This window comes from Azolla caroliniana, unplaced genomic scaffold, assembly GCF_043228905.1.
Source record: "Azolla caroliniana isolate FFs.n. ecotype wild unplaced genomic scaffold, voAzoCaro1.0.p SCAF_8, whole genome shotgun sequence".
NCBI lineage: Eukaryota > Viridiplantae > Streptophyta > Polypodiopsida > Salviniales > Salviniaceae > Azolla > Azolla caroliniana.
Genome location: NW_028230443.1, coordinates 2,124,753 through 2,145,079, shown reverse-complemented (window position 1 = coordinate 2,145,079; position 20,327 = coordinate 2,124,753). Strand labels below are relative to the sequence as shown.

The following is a 20,327-nucleotide window of genomic DNA, read 5'->3' as shown; positions in this document are numbered from 1 at the left end:
ATATCATCTTCATGGAGGACAAGACACTCGCCGACTGGGAGTCGGAGAAGAAGATGAAGAGCTCCAAGTCGACCGGTGAGGATAAACTCTACGAGGAGCAGTCCCGACCGGCAAGGGACCGGTTAGCACTCGAGGATCCGGCCGAAGACGGTGAAGAAACAGAACCGGCCGAGGAAGATGAAACCGATACCGGAACCGGCCCCGATCCCGAAATGGATTCGGATGAAGAGGAAACGGAGGAACCGGTTATCGAAGCTCCGGAACGGAGATATCCTCTAAGAGAGAGAAGGGCCCCCCGGAGATTTCCGGAACCGGAGCACGTGCTGCTAACCGACGAGGGGGAGGCGGAGAGTTTCGAAGAAGCAAAGCTTGACACTCATAGCCGCAGGTGGTTAAGTGCCATGCAGGAGGAGATGGATTCCCTGCATGAGAACCACACATATAAACTTGTGGAGTTGCCGAAAGGAAAGCGGGCACTTCGAAACAAGTGGGTGTTCAAGCTGAAACCGGGAGATGCCGGAAACCCCCCGAGATACAAAGCCAGGATAGTGGTGAAGGGGTTTCAGCAGAAGAAGGGCGTCGACTTCGACGAGATATTTGCCCCGGTAGTGAAGATGACCTCCATCCGGACGGTGCTGAGCATAGCGGCAAGCATGGACCTCGAGGTAGAACAGATGGACGTGAAGACGGCATTCCTTCACGATGACCTCGAAGAAGAGATCTACATGCAGCAACCGGAAGGATTCGAGAAGAAAGGAAAGGAGCACCTGGTATGCCGGTTGAAGAAGAGCCTTTACGGACTGAAGCAGGCTCCCCGACAGTGGTACCGGAAGTTCGACTCTTTCATGACCGACGAAGGCTACCACAAAACGCAGTCCGATCACTGCGTGTTTGTGAAGGAGTTCGAAGGAGGAGACTTTCTAATACTCCTCCTGTACGTGGACGACATGTTGATCGTCGGACGGGACCAGGCCAAGATACGGATGCTGAAGAAAGCGCTTCACCGAACTTTCTCAATGAAGGACCTGGGTCCGGCGAGGCAAATTCTAGGGATGCACATCATCCGGGACCGGAAAAAGAAGCAGTTGTGGCTGTCACAGGAGAAGTACGTGACAAAGGTGCTTCACCGGTTCAACATGTCGGAAGCAAGACCGGTCGGGTCAACCCTCCCGGCAAACTACAAGTTGTCCAGCAAGCAAAGCCCCAAGACAAAGGCTGAGAAGGAGGACATGATGAAAGTACCATATGCCTCTGCCGTCGGAAGCTTGATGTATGCAATGGTGTGTACAAGACCGGACATAGGATATGCAGTCGGAGTGGTGAGCCGGTATATGAGCAATCCCGGCAAAGAGCACTGGAACGCGGTCAAATGGATACTCCGATACCTAAAGGGCACTTCGAACATGTGCCTCCGATTCGGCTCCGGTAAGCCCGAACTCGATGGATTTACCGATTCGGACATGTCGGCTGATGCGGATACCAGCCGGTCCACATCAGGGTATGTGATGACGTATGCAGGGGGAGCTGTTTCGTGGCAGTCGAGGCTGCAGAAGACGGTTGCGTTGTCAACCACGGAGGCGGAGTACATGGCGGCTGTCGAAGCCGGCAAGGAAATAATATGGATGAAGGACTTCATTGGAGAGCTCGGTATCCGGCAGGAGGAGTACCGACTCTACTGCGACAGTCAGAGTGCCATCCACCTTGCGAAGAATGCGGCCTATCACTCCCGGACGAAGCACATCCAGCGTAGATACCACTGGATCCGGGAAAGGATAGAAGACAAGGAGTTCGTGCTGACGAAGATCCACACGGACGAGAACGGGTCGGATATGCTGACCAAGGTTCTTACACCCGACAAGCTGGAAGCATGCCGGAAGAGGATCGGATTGGAGAGACATCCCATGCCGAAGTGAAGGGGGAGTTTTGTTGGGATTTTTGGTCCCTCCGGATGGGATGTCCGGAGATGAATGACGGCAATTACGGTTACGGTTACGGTTACGGTTACGACCCCGGTTACGGAACCGGATGATGAAGACCCCGGCTACGGAGCCGGATGATGAAGACCCCGGTTACGGAGCCGGATGATGAAGACCCGGTTACGGAACCGGATGACGAATGTACCCGGAGAGAGAGATCCGGATGCGGGGACATATTTGTGAATATGTTTGCCAAGGGCCCTTGAGGCTATATTTGTAAATAGCCCGAAAGTCATATGTGTATAAATATGACTTAGGGCAAACAGTTTTAGGTGTTGTTGCTCATCTTTCTGTTTTCCGCTTAGAGAGAGTGAAGAGAGCAGCCGAGAGAGAGAGAGAGAGAGAGAAAGACGAAGAGGTCGTTGCCTCTGTGTATTACTGCCGCCTGTGGCGAAGACAGTGAGCTCAAGGTTGTTGCCTTGTAGCTTCACCATTGTACATCTCTGTTTGTAGTGATAGTTGGAGTTCGAGGACTCCCGTGGTTTTTCCCATTTAGGGTTTTCCACGTAAAACATCCAGTGTACTCTTCTCTCTACTGAACGGTGCATTTTGTATTTCCTGTTTTCTGTGAGTTAATCATATTCCTCGGTTGTGGCCGAGCACTGTGCACAACAAGTATCCCGTTGCCTCCACCTGTAGGGCTGCCGTATCAAAACCATGGGTCCATGGGAAAAAAAGAACCCATGCACCTGAGATTTCTACCGAGTGGATGGAAAGGATATTGCAAACGGAAGAATGATCTTCAAATTCCAATTGATAGCAACCTCGGCCCATCAATTGAATATCAGTTATCTTATCCAATTTTTCCTTTAAGGCTGCCTGGAGAAGATGAGGAAGATCCCCTCTACTCGGTCGTTTTCCCAAGACTTGGGCAACAACAAAGCACCGCTCCAATCGTTTAACTTCATTGAGAACAGTGAGCTCATCTTCCGGTGCCAATTGGACATCTATAGTACCGTCAATCGTAGGAGAAGCAGGGGCCGATTCGCTGGATCGCTCCTTGGGCGTTAACGAAGACGGTGTATACATCGACTCTCTTCTAGTCCTGAGTTTGTAAGACTCCCTACTTCCTAATTAATCGTTCTCTCTTCTCTTCCAAATCTTTCTCCTTACTGTTGGTAGAGATGTTGTAGCGCAGCAGAACGAATTTGTAGCCCAGTGGTTGCTTCCCTTCCTCTGTTGTGGCGGCCGTGAAGCTCAGACATAGGGGAGGGTCGCCGAATATGGTCGCTGGGTCTGATGCAGAGGGATATTGCTTTCCTTCCTCAAGACTTTCGACAGAGCAGATACTTTCCACAACATTTCATTAAATAATATAAGTTTCAACCACGTATTCTTAATAATAATAAAATGATCATAGTGGTTGTACATTATTATATGCAAAGCAATATTCATCCTCCCCCGAATGGGAGCCTGAAGGCGGGTGTCTGTTTCTACTTCATATGCCTTCTACTTTTGTTTATGGTGCAGGACAAATGCATATTGAGACTAAAAAAGTGGTCACCAATGTACTAGCTGATAATCAAAAGGATGTTTGGATTCAAGCACTACAAGACAAACGCAAGCACATTGATAATGCGAAGAAGTATGTTGGGAACAAGACACGTCATGTTGGGATGTGTTCTTTACAGATCAAGAACAAATTGTTGACAATTGTGTCCTTTGTACTTGGATCGTGCAAATCCCCTTCACATGGAATATACAACCATGTCATAATTCTTAGACTTCTCCTCTTGCACCTAATGCGATTAATGATAGCTTGCTCCATCCACCACAAAGGGACATATATGTTGGACCCAAGCTGACGAAAATAACGGAAACGAGGTGGCAAGGAAACTTGCAAGAATTGAAGGTGGGTATGTTAATTGCTACACCTAGTGATGATAATGAGCTGGGACATCAATTTTGGATTGGTAAGGTTTTAGATGTGGTGATGCATGAGAACCAAAGCCAAATCCAGTCTATAAAGGTGCATCGATACAACACTAGAAGCAAAAATGCCTTTACCGGCAAGTATGCATTAGAGATGATGGAATGTCCACGATCAAGGGGGAATAGAAAGAGGAAAAGAAATATTCATAACACTTCATGCCTAGACATTGGTGACGTAGATATTATTGTTTACGACTTCACACTAACATTGGTGACGTAAATATTATTGCTTTGTACAAACATTGTTTGTTATAAAATACATTACTTCTTGACTTCTTCGTGACAGTGAACATTGTACCATTTCGAGTATAGCATAATTTTAGCGTTTTTTCAAGTTTAGGAAATGATGAATTTTTGAGGTTTTCCAACGGTATTTTGAGAACATGTGATACTGGTATCATTATGTTTTGTGAATAGAGTACCTAAACCCCAAAATTAGAAGGAATATTCCTTATCCTTCCATTTTTGCACGATCCTTCCACTTCTGAACGCGAACGTGTTTAGGGTCTCCATTCTTCAAAAGAAGCAATAATAGCAAGAAGCTCCTTGTTGTATATGGGGTAGTTGATTTCTAAGGCCGTAAATTTGTGGGAGTAGTAAGCCACTGGGTGAAGCACACCGACCTCATCTGGTTGGGAGAGGATCGCCCCAATGACGAAATCGGAAGAATTCGTTCCGACTTGAAAAGGCTTAGTGGGGTCAGGATGTAAGAGGATTGGTGCCATAGTAAAGATTTGTTTCATCAAGTCAAACGCCTTTTGTACAATTGTTGTCCATTCGAAAGTAGCATCCTTGCGGGTAAGAGCAATGAGAGGTTGTGCAATCATTGAGAATCCTTTGATGAAGCGACGATAAAAATTGGCAAAACCAAGGAATGACGTGTTGGGACAACCCACTCTTGGATACTCTTGACTTTCTGTGTGTCCATTGTGATTCCCTGTGTCGAAATGACATACCCAAGAAACTCTACAGAAGTATGATCAAATTCACATTTTTCACTTTTAGCATAGAGTCCATGCTTGCGAGCTTTGGCGAGGACTAACCTGACATGTCGAGTATGATCCTTGATGTTCGAAGAGAAGACCAAGATATCATCTAGATAGATCACAACAAAGTGATCTAGATATTCTTGGAAGATGTCATTCATCATATGTTGAAATACTGCAGGAGCATTAGTGAGGCCGAAAGGCATTACCTTATACTCGAAATGACTGTAGCGCGTTCTAAAGGCAATTTTCCATTCATCTCCAAGTTTGATCCATACCAAATTTTATGCTCCCCGTAGGTCAATCTTAAAGAAGATCCACCCAGTTCGGTGTCGATCCGAGAACTCTAGGATGAGAGGCAATCGGTAGCGGTTGTGAATAGTAATCTTGTTTAGATCCCGACAGTCAACGCAGAGGTCTAAGGAGCCATATTTCTTTTTCTCGAACAAAATAGGAGCTCCTACTGGTGATTTTGAGGGTTGAATAAAACCCTTTTCAAGGTTATCGTTGAGATAAGTTCGGAGTGCCTAGAGTTCTGGTTCCGACAACCCATAAATTGGGCCAAAGGGAGGACTGGCACCTTCTTGCAGATCGATCGGACAATCATAACGTCGATGTTCAGGCAAGTGATCAACATTCTTTTTCTCAAACACGTCCCTGAAGTTTTCATACTTGGTCGGTAGTGAGTCAGTAGCTGTCCTCATTGGATTGCTTGGGTCAGAGGCACTATGCACTATTTTCCTTGTTGTGACTGGGATGTGAGCATCCGCCTTGGAGCTAATTCCTGCTTTAATGGGAGGGTGAGCGCGTGCTGCAACATGAGTATTGTTTGCACCTCCGAGTTGGTTTGGGAGAAAGTAATTGAATGATTGCACCAATCAACAAGTGGATTCTGTGCCTTCAGCCAAGATAAGCCAAGGATGACCGGATGTCGTGGTGAAGCGATAACATAAAATATTAAGGCCTCCTAGTGGTCCCTGAGCTGTAAGATAAGTGGGATTGTGTCTTCAGTGATTGCTCCCGAAGAAAGCATGCGTCCATCAATAGCTTCCACTAGGATTTTCTTGGACAATTGGACAACCGGAAATTTGTGTTTATGAACGAACCTTTCATCCATAAAACACATTGTTGCCTTGGAATCGAGAAGTGCTAAGGACCTAATTGAAATCGACTTGTCTTGGACAATTGGACAACCAGAAATTTGCGTTTACGAACGAACCTTTCATCCATAAAACACGTTGTTGCCTTGGAATTAAGAAGTGTTAAGGACCTAATTGAAATCGACTTGAAATGGATGCTTACCAAAAAGGAGAAATCTTCTGTCGATGTAGCCAACCACATGGCTTCTACTTTAGTTGGACACCTTCGTTTTTCGGTTGTTGGGGCCGTCTTGTGGTATTGTTTGTAGATATTTGTCGTTGATTATTCTTGATTGGGAAAAAACGAACTAGATGGGTGGATGCACCACAATATAAACATAGTCCATTGGTTTGGCGATACCTCTGTTCGACCTCCGTGAGTGGCGGGGTGCGAGCTCGATCAATTTCCATCAGCACGGGGTCATCGTACAATGACGATGGAGAAGATCTCGAAGAGGGTTGCCACCTTGAAGTTGCTCGTTCCTCTTGACGAACTCAAACAACCGATTGTCACAACTAACTACTTGCATAATGGCTTGTGACAATGATGTAGGCTTCGGAAAGTTGAGTAGTAAATTTTTAATATCGCTTCGAAGGCCCCGACAAAAATGGTCGCAGAGCGCTTGGCCATCCCACTGAACATCACATGCTAATTGTCTAAATTCAGAGGCATAAATGGATACCGAATGCATACCTTGATGTAATGAATAGAGTTATCCCCAAATGTTGCTTCAAACTCTACAAGAAAGGCAGGAAAATTTTGTAGAAATGGTGATGAAGTTTCGACCAATGGTGCAAACCAAGCTTTTGCAGCTCCTAATAGAAGGGTCCCAATGAGACCAACTTGACAAAAATCATCCGCATACCGTTGAGGTTGTAGTTGGATAATAAGCTTGATCTGATTTATGAACCCTTGGAAGTGCTTCCTCGTGCCATCAAACTTGTTAGGTAAACTAAAATTGGGCTCCATAATTTTAGTGGGATGGGGAGGAGTTGGAGAAACCCTAGACGAGGAACTAGACTCTATAGGTAGAACATTTGTTGATGCAGGAGGAGAGTTATTTTTTTCTTCGAGTTCCATTAGTGTTCCAACTTGAAGCTTCTGTAACGATTCCCGAAGGTTCTCATTCTCAAGTTGAAGTTGATGCATGGCTTCCATGAGATGATTTATTCTCTCGGTAAGATCCGACATGCTGAGGCTTAGAAAATGGGAAGGTGAACAAACTGTCACGAAAGGGTGGAATGAGGCTAAGTACTAAGAGAGAGCGAGAGCATAAGCAAGATCACAAGATTGTCACGGACAAGTAGACGAGGCTCAATATTAAGAGATGACGGGAGAGAGAGCATAGACAAGAGAACAAGCAAGAGAGAGAGAAAATAGACAAATGAACAAGAATTGAATTATGCTTTCGTATCTGGTGTTGTTCACCTTGATTGTAATCAAGGTGCACCCCAGTATTTACAAGAATGTGGAGGTATGCATGAAAGCTAGAAGACTTCTAGAAAGTGCATGGAAACTTGCACTCTAGAATGGTTCTTGAAAGTTCTAGTGATCAATCTATAATGAAATAAGTTGATTCTTATACAATACAATAATGTATAGATAGATGTAGCTCAATTGGTAAGGTTGTTGAATAAGACCAGAAGATCATGGGTTCAACCCCCACCATTCCATGTGCCATTCTGTCTATGACAGGTATCTTGATTTTGGTTGTTCAAATCACATGATTGGAGATTGTGGTTTGTTTGATGCAACAAAGGGTTTGTCCAGTCCAATTGAAATTTGTATGGGTGATGATACATGTTATGATGTAAAGAGTTGTGGAGATGTTCAATTGCATTTGTCGAATGACATGTCTAAAAAGTTAAAAGACGGGTGGTATGTACCTGGTGTTAAAATGAATTTAATTTCTATTGGTCAACTAGTTGAGAAAGATATGGACATATTGTTTAATAAGTATGGATGTACAATAACAAGTTCAAACACGAGAGAAGTGCTTGTAACCGGAAGAAAAGTAGGACGAATGTTCATATTGAATGACACAGAAAAGAAATGCACGATTGCAAATGAAAAAAATGAGTTTGAGTTGTGGCGTAAAAGATTGCGACATGTGAGTGAAAGATGATTGCTAAATATGAGTAATAATGATTTGGTTCATGGATTGCCAACGTTTAATAGAGATTGTGTTCTACCTTTTTGTGAGCCATGTTGTAAAGCAATGTTCACAAGGACGGTAATGCCGATGAGGAATCCAACTTTCAAGCACCCATTGGAGTTGGTTCATACAGATGTTTGGGGTCCTTCACAAGTATTGGAGGATCAAGGTATTTTGTAACATTCATTGATGATTATTCTAGAATGGTGTGGATATACTTTATAAAAAATAAAAGTGACATTTTTACAAAGTTCATTGAATTCAAGAAAATGGTTGAAAATCAGTGCAATAGAAAAATTAAAATGCTTCGAAGTGATGGAGGAACTGAGTATATGTCAAATGAATTTGATAAGTTCTTAATAGAAAATGGTATCATAAGGCAAGTCATACCTAGATACACTCCTCAAATGAATGGAGTTGTAGAAAGGAAAAATAGACATATACTAAAGATAGCTAGAGCTACGCTATTTAAAGTAAATTTGTCAAAAAGGTTTTGGGCTAATGCTTGTCATTATGTAGTGACTTTGATAAGTAGAATGCCAACAACCATAATTGGTAACAATACTCCTTCTGAATTGTTCTATAATAAAAAGCCTTGAGTTGATACGTTAAAAGTTTTTGGATGTATTTGCTTTGTGTATGTTCCTAGTCAAGTAAGGAAGAAGCTTGATAAAAAGGTTATAAAGTGTATTTTCCTAAGGATTGATGTCGTAAAAAATGGATATATATGTTTTGATATAGATGATGAGAAGTTTTATATCTCAAAGAGTGTACAATTTGATGAAATGCAAAATAGGAAAACATTAGAATGTGATGTGCAGATGCCTTTGTCAAGTAAGCTAAGTAGCGTGGATCAAGAAAATGATGTTGATAATGAGAATGAGAAAATTGATGATTATGTTGAAGAAGTTGACATAAATCGTGGGACAACTTCACAATTAAGATCTAGTAGAGTAAGAAAACCTATTCAAAGGTTAACATATGATAGTTGCATTGCACAACATTATTTGTTTATGGCAAAAGTTAATGATTTTATTGTGCCTAATTTTTTTGAAGATGCATATAAGAAAAGAGAATGGAAGTGTGCTATGTAGGAAGAAATTGATGCATTATACAAGAATGACACATGGGAGCTAGTGCCTAGACCGAATGATAAAAAGGTAATTGGTTGTAAGTGGGTATATAAGTCTAAGTTCAATTATGACAATACTTTAAATAGATGTAAAGCAAGATTAGTGGGTAAAGGTTATTCTCAAACATATGGTCTAGATTATGATGAAACATTTTCACCCGTAGCTAAAATGGCCTCTATTAGAGTTGTTATGTCTTTAGTAGCATCTCTAAAATGGACTTTATATCAGATGGATGTAAAAAATGCCTTTTTGAATGGTATTTTGAAGGAAGAAGTGTTCATGGAACAACCACATGGTTTTGAGGATAACGTTAACCCTGATTATATGTGCAAATTGAAGAGAGGCTTATATGGACTAAAACAATCACCAAGAATATGGTTTGAAAGGTTGGGAAACTACTTGAAAAGTATGAACTTCAAGCAAAGTTGTGGGGATGCATTAGTAAATATGGTAAAATCATTATTGTTTTATACGTAGATGATTTAATTATAACATGTGATAATGATGAACTCGTACAAAAAATAAAACATAATATGTCAAATGAGTTTGAGATCAAGGATTTAGGAGAGCTTAAGTACTTCTTGGGCATTGAAGTGATTAAATGTATTAATGGTTGGATGCTTTCTCAGAAAAAGTATATGGTTCATATGCTAAAATAATTTAGTATGTATGATTGTAAGCCAATGCAAACACCAATGAAAGAAAGAATGACGATAGATACTACTAAAAATTATGCTTTTACAAATGTTAAGATGTATCAACAAATAGCTGGAAAGCTTATCTAATTGACAATTACAAGACCAGATATTGATTGTCAGTTGGTATAGTCAGTAGATATATGCAAGAGCCTATGAAAGCGCACATGGTGATAGTAAAAAGAATTCTAAGATACATAAAACGAACATTAGAATATGGTCTTTTGTATTCTAATGATAAGGTGTCTCCTAGTTTCTTTTGTGATGTAGATTGCGTTGGAGATAAAGAGACAAGAAGAAGTACAAGTGGATATTGTTGTTCACTTGGTAGTGGAGTTGTGTCATGGTTGTCAAAGAAACAGAAGCACCACAGAAGCAGAGTATAGAGTTGCAACCCAAGCTACATGTGAAGCTACATGGTTAGAGATGTTATTAAAGGATCTTGGAGTCAAAATACAAAGACCGTTAGTTATCTATTGTGATAACATAAGTGCAATCTTGTTAGCAAAGAATCATGTTTTTCATGCATGTACAAAACATATTGAGGTGCATTATCATTTCGTTCGTGAAAAGATTGTCGAAACCCTCATTGATTTGAGACATATCAAAACAGAGGATCAAGTTGCTAATATCTTCCCCAAGGGTTTACCAAAAGAGAAATTTTTCAAGTTTAGAAGAAAACTTGGTCTTTATGATCTTAATGTGCTTGAGAGGGAGTGTTCAGGATCAAGCACAATATTATAATAGGCATATAGGGATTTGAACCTTGTATCTTTACTTTATAGACTATAGAACTTATAATAAGGATATGTATCATTTATTATTATATGATAAACATTTTAGCATGTAATGCATAGAATGTCATGCATACATGAAGCCATGTGGCGAACATTCTCGCATGCTTCATCTTATATAAAGGGGGGCTTACCCCCATCGTTTAAAGTGACTTTTCTCAAGATATTTCATATTTTAAAGATCTCAACACGATGGCTCCATCAACCAACACAAGGCCCGATTAGTGGGCAAGGGCTATGCGCAACAGCACGACATCGATTATGATGAGACATTCGTGCAGGTTGCGAAGATGACAATCGTCCATGTCTTGCTTGCGTTCGTAGCGGCAAAGGGGTGGCACTTACATCAAATGGATGTAAAGAATGTGTTCCTACAAGGTGAGCTCGAGGAACAGGTGTACATGTTACAATCCCCCAAATTTTAGTCCGAAGTGAATACGTTGGTTGTATGCCAACTGAAGAAGTCCCTTCCCTCCCATTTTTCAACCTATCCTCCATTACATGTGTTTGAAATACATGTTGATTCTCATCTCAGTTTTTTTTATTCATCTAGTTATGTTACAAATTCTTCTAGTTTGTTTATCATAGTAGCCCCTTGATGATGACGGGACTCAAATAGGCCCCACGTGCTTGGAACACAAAGATCATGCAGAGATTGCCTCGGATGGGGTTTGCCCCGTCAAAGTCGGACTCTTCACTTTTCATCTGGTAGGATCGGAATGGACTGGTAAGCATCTTGCTATATGAGGATGATCTAGTCATCATCAGCACCGATCTGGAACAAATTGACCGTGTCAAGTTCGAACTTGCGGCATTGTTTGAGATGAAGGATCTAGGGGACCCTCATTACTTCCTCGAGATCGAAGTGATCCGCACCTCGAAAGGCATAGTAATCAGTCAACACCATTGTGTGTTGAGTATGCTCTTCAAATTCGGAATGACAGAATGCAAATCCATCTCAACTCCTCTGGACAATTCGGGAGCAGCATGTGACGCGACACAATTCCGACATTGTCGGAAGCCTCATCTACTTGACGATCACTCGGTCGGACTTTAGTTACCCAGTCGGATTGATCAATCAATTTATGTCACAGGAGACCGTCGAACACCTTTAGTGCGCGCATAGGATCATGTGATATGTCAACGACACTAAGGATTGGGTGTTGCTATATCGGGCCAGTGTAGTTGGACAGCTCGTCGGCTACAGAGATGCCAATTGGACCGGAAATGTTGACAACCGCATGTCTACATCCAGTTATGCGTTCTCACTTGGAAGCACCGCGATCACCTAGAGCAACAAGAAGCAGCCAATAGTTCGAGGCTGAGTATCGAGGAGCGGCTGTCGAGAAGTGCGAAGCCATTTGGCTCAAACGGCTATTGAAGGATCTGCAAGTGGAGGTGTCTGATCCAGTCGTGATCTACTTCGACAACCTCACCAGCATCCAATTGGCGAAGAACCCCATCTTCCACGCCCGAACTAAGCACATTGAGGTGCACTACCATTTTGTCCGTGAGCGAGTCCTCTCCGGTGAAGTGGAACTTTTCCATGTTCCGACAAATTGGCAAACTGCCAACATCTTCACCAAACCCTTAGGCCTAGACAAGTTGCGGCAATTCTCAAGAGCGCTTGGTTTGCAGCACCGTGACATGTTGAACTTGAGGGGGAGAGATAGAGCCGAAAAGGAAGGAGATAGAGCTTAAAAGGAAGGAGATAGAGTGGAAAAGGAAGGAGATAGAACCGAAAAGAAAGAAGATAGAGCCGAAAAGGAAGGAGATAGAACCGAAAAGAAAGAAGATAGAGCCGAAAAGGAAGATGATATCCGAAATGCTGAATTCGATGACGAATTCGATTTCGGATCAACCGAAGCCGAAGCCGACACGAAGAACCAATGGGTCGAGGAGCAGTAGTATTGCGACAACGAGGGAGCTGACATGGGCCAAGGGAGCATAAAAGCCGACAAAAAAGGTCGAGGTGCGTGGAACCGGATGGGTCGAGGTGCGCGGAACCGGATGGGTCGAGGAGCGCAAGCAAGGCGTGAAGATGCCATGAGGAGCCAAAAACAAGGATCGGCGAAGATAGACACAACGATCCGAGCTCAAGTTGAGCTTGAGGGGGAGTGTTGAGCGGACAAGCTCAACCGGATCCGTATTGGCTAAGTAAGCCAGAATTGGATCGATATCCGAAATGGAGAACCATATCGGTATCCGGAATGGAGAACCGGATTGGTATACAGATCGGTGTCCAGAACCAAGAGCCGGATCGTAATCCATATCATATTGTAACCGGTAGGCCATTAGAGGCCTATGACCCTAGCCTAGTACGTAGGCATATTTTTGGGAGTTAGTGTCTATTGCTCGATATGAGCATTGAAGTACTTGTTGGTAGTTCTATCAGTCCTTTTAAGGACTTGTCAAAAGTGCTCACTAAGCACATTGTATGTACAAAGTGTTCATTATTTTTGAAATAGAGTTTACTGTTTTGCTCTCTCTATCTCTCTCGTGTACTGTGTGTTTTCAAGCTTCCATCAAACATTCGTTTTTGTTTTCTATTGTTATCTAGCTGAGCCGATTGTGTACATGCTTCCACACCTTAACTTTTACAATTGATATACGTGATTCCTAAATCGGAGAATGTGTCACACAAGATTAGACAGTGGAGGCCCATCACAATTTTAAATCATATTTATAAAAAAATTGCTAACATTCTAGTGTAGAGAATCAAGCCCTTTCTAGGAGATATCATCAAGACCAATCAAACCTGTTTCATGGAGCATCAATCTATTATGGAGAACATGATATTGTTTTGGGAGGTTGTTGCGACGACAAGGGAGACAAAGCAAAACTTAGCATGTCTGATGCTTGACTTTGAGAAAGCCTATAATCGAGTGCAATGGTATTTCCTTGAAGAAGTGATGAAGGTGTTTGAGCAACCGTGGGAATGGAGTGTTGGGATTTTCGGTCCCTCCGGATGGGATGTCCGGATGATGAAGACCCCGGCTACGGAGCCGGATGATGAAGACCCCGGCTACGGAGCCGGATGACGAAGACCCGGCTACGGAGCCGGATGATGAAGACCCCGGCTACGGAGCCGGATGACGAAGACCCGGTTACGGAGCCGGATGACGAAGACCCGGCTACGGAGCCGGATGATGAAGACCCGGTTACGGAGCCGGATGACGAAGACCCCGGCTACGGAGCCGGATGATGAAGACCCCGGCTACGGAGCCGGATGACGAAGTACCCGGAGAGAGATCCGGATGCGGAGACTATATTTGTAAATAGCCCGAAAGTCATATGTGTATAAATATGACTTAGGGCAAACAGTTTTCGTGGTTGTGCTGTTGCTCATTTTCTTTGTTTTCTACTTAGAGGGAGCTAAGTGAGAAGCCGAGAGAGAGAGAGAGAGACGAAGAGGTCGTTGCCTCTGTGTATTACCGCCGCCTGTGGCGAAGACAGTGAGCTCAAGGTTGTTGCCTAGGAGCTTCACCATTGTACATCTCTGTTTATAGTGATAGTTGGAGTTTGAGGACTCCCGTGGTTTTTTCCCATTTAGGGTTTTCCACGTAAAACATCCTGTGTACTCTTCTCTCTATTGTCTTCGTGCATTTTGTATTTCCTATTTTCTGTGAGTTGATCCTATTCCTCGGTTGTGGCCGAGCACTGTGTGCAACAAAGTGGTATTAGAGCGACGGCAGTGCAGAAAATGGAAGGCGGCAACAGCGGGCAGCCGGGGATGATGGTGCTGAATGCGCAGAATTACGCCGACTGGAAGATCAAGATGGAGGATCTTCTGATTGTTCGGGACCTGTACGAACCGATTGACAGGTCGGAAATACCGAAGGGGGTACTTGAGTCGGAATGGAGGCTTCTGAACCGGAAAGCCGTTGCAACCATCCGGCAATACGTCGACGTGAGCGTTCTACAACATGTGGCGAACGACACCAACGCATATGAGATGTGGCGGAAGCTGTCGGGCCTCTACGAGAGGAAGAATGCGCTGAACCGGACCTCCCTGATGAGGAAGATAGTGAACCTCAAGTACCGCGACGGCGAGAGTATGGTGGAACACGTGAGCACGTTCATGGGATTCGTGAACCAGCTTGCGGCGATCAAGTTCCCGTTGGAGGATGCAATGCAAGCCATCATTCTGATGTGTACATTGCCGGAAAGCTGGGAGAACTTGGTGGTGACTCTCAGCACCTCCTGCACGGAAGATAACTTGTCCCTACAAACGGTAAAGACAAGTATTTTGAACGAAGAAGCGCGTCGGAGAGATAAAGAACCGGCCTCCGACTCGAAGGCGCTGCTTACCGAATCGGAACGGGGAAGACAATGGAACCGGAGTCCGCAAAGACGGGAGAAGTCGGGGACCCGGTCGCAGTCAAGAGGAAGACCCACGTGCTTTCACTGTGGGAAGCCGGGGCACTTCCGGAAGAATTGTCGGCATTACCGAAAGGACAACGGAGCCGACGACACCGATTCGAAGAAGTCACCGGAGAGAAACGGTGCATACCGGGGATCCACGGACCGGAGAGGTCCGGATCGCCGAGGGCAGGACCGGAAAGGAACGACGGCACTCGTGGCAAGTGAAGAAGAGATAATGCTCATTACCGAAGAGAGGGAGCTGAACCTTGCCGGTGAAGAGATGACCTGGGTGGTCGATTCCGGAGCGTCGTTCCACCTGACCCCGGAGAAGAAATACTTCTCATCCTACACAGCCGGTGAGCACGGCTGTGTCCGGATGGGAAATGAAGGTACATGCCGGATTGCCGGCATAGGAGACGTGTGGCTGATGACATCAACCGGATGCAAGATGCTGCTGAAGGATGTTCGACACGTTCCGGAGGTTCGATTGAACCTGATTTCGGCCGGGAGGCTAGACGATGAAGGCTACACGGGTAGCATCCGGAACGGTTTCATGAAGTTCAGCAAAGGGAGCCTGATAGTGGCTCGGGCCCGGAAGATCAACACACTGTACCTGATGAATTCCGGGCTATGTCCGGAGGAGCTGAACGTGGCAGCTGACACTGCCGGTGAGCTGTGGCACAAGAGACTGTGTCACATGAGTGAGAAGGGGATGAAGAGGCTTGCAGAAGACAACCTTATCCCAGTGAAGCATGTGCATCTGGAGAAGTGCACCGATTGCCTGGCCGGTAAGCAGAACCGAGCCTCCTTCCACTCAAGGCCACCGACGAGACGTAGTGTACCATTGGAGTTGGTACACACTGATGTGTGTCAGGTAGAAACGAAGTCACATGGCGGAGCCCAGTACTTCGTAACATTCATAGATGACCATAGCCGGAAGCTGTGGACGGCACCGTTGAAGACAAAGGACCAAGTATTGTCCGTTTTCAAAGAACTCCACGCGAGAGTGGAAAGGGAATCCGGCAAGAAGCTGAAAGCGATACGAGCGGATAACGGAGGGGAATACCGGGGGCAGTTCGAGGAGTACTGTCGCTCGAAGGGAATCCGGCTCGAGTTTACTGTGCCGAAGACGCCGGAACTGAACGGGCTGGCCGAGAGGATGAACCAGACCATAATGGAGAGGGTCCGGAGTATGCTGGCGCATGCGAAATTACCCAAGGGGTTTTGGGCTGAGGCAATGTCGACGGCGACATACGTGATAAACAGATCACCCTCAGTACCTTTGGACGGAGACACGCCACAGAGAGTGTGGACCGGTAGGGAAGTATCCTACCGGCATCTGAAGGTGTTCGGGTGTCTCACATACGTGCATGTGGCAAAGGACCGGAGAGGAAAGTTAGATCCAAAGACCCGGCCATGCATATTCCTCGGTTACGGCGACGACGAGTTCGGCTACCGAGTATGGGACCCGGTCGACAAGAAGATATTCAGGAGTCGTGATATCATCTTCATGGAGGACAAGACACTCGCCGACTGGGAGTCGGAGAAGAAGATGAAGAGCTCAAAGTCGACCGGTGAGAATCAACTCTACGAAGAGCAGTCCCGACCGGCAAGGGACCGGTTAGCACTCGAGGATCCGGCCGAAGACGGTGAAGAAACAGAACCGGCTGAGGAAGATGAAAATGATACCGGAACCGGCCCCGATCCCGAAATGGATTCAGATGAAGAGGAAACAGAGGAGCCGGTTACCGAAGCTCCGGAACGGAGATATCCTCTAAGAGAGAGAAGGGCCCCCCGGAGATTTCCGGAACCAGAGCACGTGCTACTAACCAACGAGGGGGAGCCGGAGAGTTTTGAAGGAGGAGATGGATTCCCTGCATGAGAACCACACATATGAACTTGTGGAGTTGCCGAAAGGAAAGCGGGCACTTCGAAACAAGTGGGTGTTCAAGCTGAAACCGGGAGATGCCGGAAACCCCCCGAGATACAAAGCCAGGATCGTGGTGAAGGGGTTCCAGCAGAAGAAGGGCGTCGCCTTCGACGAGATATTTGCCCCGGTAGTGAAGATGACCTCCATCCGGACGGTGCTGAGCATAGCGGCAAGCATGGACCTCGAGGTAGAACAGATGGACGTGAAGACGGCATTCCTTCACGGTGACCTCGAAGAAGAGATCTACATGCAGCAACCGGAAGGATTCGAGAAGAAAGGGAAGGAGCACCTGGTATGCCGGTTGAAGAAGAGCCTTTACGGTCTAAAGCAGGCTCCCCGGCAATGGTACCGGAAGTTCGACTCCTTCATGATAGACGAAGGGTACCACAAAACGCAGTCCGATCATTGCGTGTTTGTGAAGAAGTTCGAAGGAGGAGACTTTCTAATACTCCTCCTGTACGTGGATGACATGTTGATCGTCGGACGAGACCAGGTCAAGATACGGATGCTGAAGAAGGCTCTTCACCGAACCTTCTCAATGAAGGACCTGGGTCCGGCGAGGCAAATACTAGGGATGCACATCATCCGGGACCGGAAGAAGAAGTAGTTGTGGCTGTCACAGGAGAAGTACGTGACAAAGGTGCTTCACCGGTTCAACATGTCGGAAGCAAGACCGGTTGGGTCAACACTCCCGGCAAACTGCAAGCTGTCCAGCAAGCAAAGCCCCAAGACAAAGGCTGAGAAGGAGGGCATGTTGAAACTACCATATGCCTCTGCCGTCGGGAGCTTGATGTACGCAATGGTGTGTACAAGACCGGACATAGGATATGCAGTTGGAGTGGTGAGCCGGTATATGAGTAATCCCGGCAAGGAGCACTGGAACGCGGTCAAATGGATACTCCGATACTTAAAGGGCACTTCGAACATGTGCCTCCTATTCGGCTCCGGTAAACCCGAACTCGATGGATTTACCGATTCGGATATGTCGGCTGATGCGGATACCAGCCGGTCTACATCTGGGTATGTAATGACATATGCAGGGGGAGCCGTTTCGTGGCAGTCGAGGTTGCAGAAGACGGTTGCGTTGTCAACCACGGAGGCGGAGTACATGGCGGCTGTTGAAGCCGGCAAGGAAATAATATGGATGAAGGACTTCATTAGAGAGCTCGGTATCCGGCAGGAGGAGTACCGACTCTACTGCGACAGTCAGAGTGCCATCCACCTTGCGAAGAATGCGGCCTATCACTCCCGGACGAAGCACATCCAGCGTAGATACCACTGGATCCGGGAAAGGATAGAAGACAAGGAGTTCGTGCTGACGAAGATCCACACGGATGAGAACGGGTCGGATATGCTGACCAAGGTACTTACACCCGACAAGCTGGAAGCATGCCGGAAGAGGATCGGATTGGAGAGACATCCCATGCCGAAGTGAAGGGGGAGTTTGTTGGGATTTTCGGTCCCTCCGGATGGGATGTCCGGATGATGAAGACCCCGGCTACGGAGCCGGATGACGAAGACCCCGGCTACGGAGCCGGATGACGAAGACCCGGCTACGGAGCCGGATGACGAAGACCCCGGCTACGGAGCCGGATGACGAAGACCCGGTTACGGAGCCGGATGACGAAGACCCCGGCTACGGAGCCGGATGACGAAGACCCCGGCTACGGAGCCAGATGACGAAGTACCCGGAGAGAGATCCGGATGCGGAGACTATATTTGTAAATAGCCCGAAAGTCATATGTGTATAAATATGACTTAGGGCAAACAGTTTTCGTGGTTGTGTTGTTGCTCATTTTCTTTGTTTTCTACTTAGAGGGAGCTAAGTGAGAAGCCGAGAGAGAGAGAGAGAGAGACGAAGAGGTCGTTGCCTCTGTGTATTACCGCCGCCTGTGGCGAAGACAGTGAGCTCAAGGTTGTTGCCTAGGAGCTTCACCATTGTACATCTCTGTTTATAGTGATAGTTGGAGTTTGAGGACTCCCGTGGTTTTTTCCCATTTAGGGTTTTCCACGTAAAACATCCTGTGTACTCTTCTCTCTATTGTCTTCGTGCATTTTGTATTTCCTATTTTCTGTGAGTTGATCCTATTCCTCGGTTGTGGCCGAGCACTGTGTGCAACATGGAGGTGTGTTGTTCAAGCCTTATATAGGAATGGCTCAAGTAAGGTGTTGACTGCAGGGAAGAAAGACGCTAGAATCTCTCTAACTAGATCCATCATGCAAGGTTGTCCTCTCGCCCCCTTTCTATCCCTCTTTATTAGTGAAGCAATGTCTGCCTTTTTTAATAGTCAGGTGGCAAATTTACATGGTCTTTCAATCCCTAACACAAGGAAGTCCTTGCTCGACTCGGAGTTAGCGGACAATACGATGTTATACCTCCAAGATAATGAAGTGAATCTTGAGAGGGTACAGATTGCTATCGATCTCTTTTGTAAAACATTGGGAGCCTCCTTTAATTGGAATAAGTCCAAGGGTTTCTGGATTAGCTCAGATGCAGAGCCAATATGGAAACCAAATGCTAAATTCAAATGGATTGCAAAAGGGGAAGGCACAATATATCTAGGAACGTGGATTGGTGTAGATATCGACAAAAGAATATAGTTGAAACAAATTCAAAGTAAAATTTGTGACAAGATCCGCATGTGGTCCAGAGCAAGGGTATGTTGTGGGCTATATTGCTTTGTGCAGGGATTCATTCAATGACAGATTGGATGTGGTTGTCCGCTAGTAATCAGGATAAATTATACGAAGACATGGGAAAGTTTGGAAATGGCAAGAAGATGCTTGACCTAGTCGATACAATTTTTTACTCTGTTCCTATCAGTAATGGGGAAGAGGGTGAATGGTTCAAAAAATGTGATGATACAGGAAAAATTATCAACGCCAAGGATCTAGGAAAAAATGGGAAGATCATCCAGTTGGTATCAGTAGATGCAGGTGCTAGTTGGTCCCCAATTAGAATTGTGGCACAAGATGGTAAGAAATGGAAGGTGAATCCATCAGTCGATGAGTTTGAGGAGGATTGGATCTTGTATGTAGTTGAAGGCAAGCCACTCAAGTGTTTAGAATGGGATCCTGCAGAATATATGTGGAGGGGAGAACAAGATAAATCAAGAGGTTTCTTTGACTACTCGACGCGCTTGGGGAGAAAGTTATGGTTACATCGTGAGAAGCATGCCAACAAATGGATCCATGTAGTTGTCCATTCGGTCTTCGTGGAT

The 20,327-nt window shown here is 45.4% G+C and overlaps 2 protein-coding genes across 2 annotated transcripts; one reads left to right on the top strand and one right to left on the bottom strand.

Annotated features, from left to right (window-relative positions):
• Positions 1-4,408: 4,408 nt before the first annotated feature.
• Positions 4,409-7,183, bottom strand: LOC147860721 (uncharacterized). Its single transcript, XM_087323865.1, has 3 exons — positions 6,728-7,183; positions 4,952-5,003; positions 4,409-4,845 (listed from the first exon to the last, which is right to left on the bottom strand). Exons 1-3 carry the CDS (start codon positions 7,181-7,183, stop codon positions 4,409-4,411), a joined length of 945 nt encoding a protein of 314 aa, XP_087179991.1.
• A 523-nt stretch (positions 7,184-7,706) lies between these two features.
• Positions 7,707-10,761, top strand: LOC147860720 (uncharacterized). Its single transcript, XM_087323864.1, has 6 exons — positions 7,707-8,144; positions 8,441-8,568; positions 8,839-9,279; positions 9,409-9,728; positions 9,800-9,963; positions 10,288-10,761. The coding sequence occupies exons 1-6, from the start codon at positions 7,707-7,709 to the stop codon at positions 10,759-10,761; spliced, it is 1,965 nt and encodes a 654-aa protein (XP_087179990.1).
• The last annotated feature ends 9,566 nt before the right edge of the window (positions 10,762-20,327 follow it).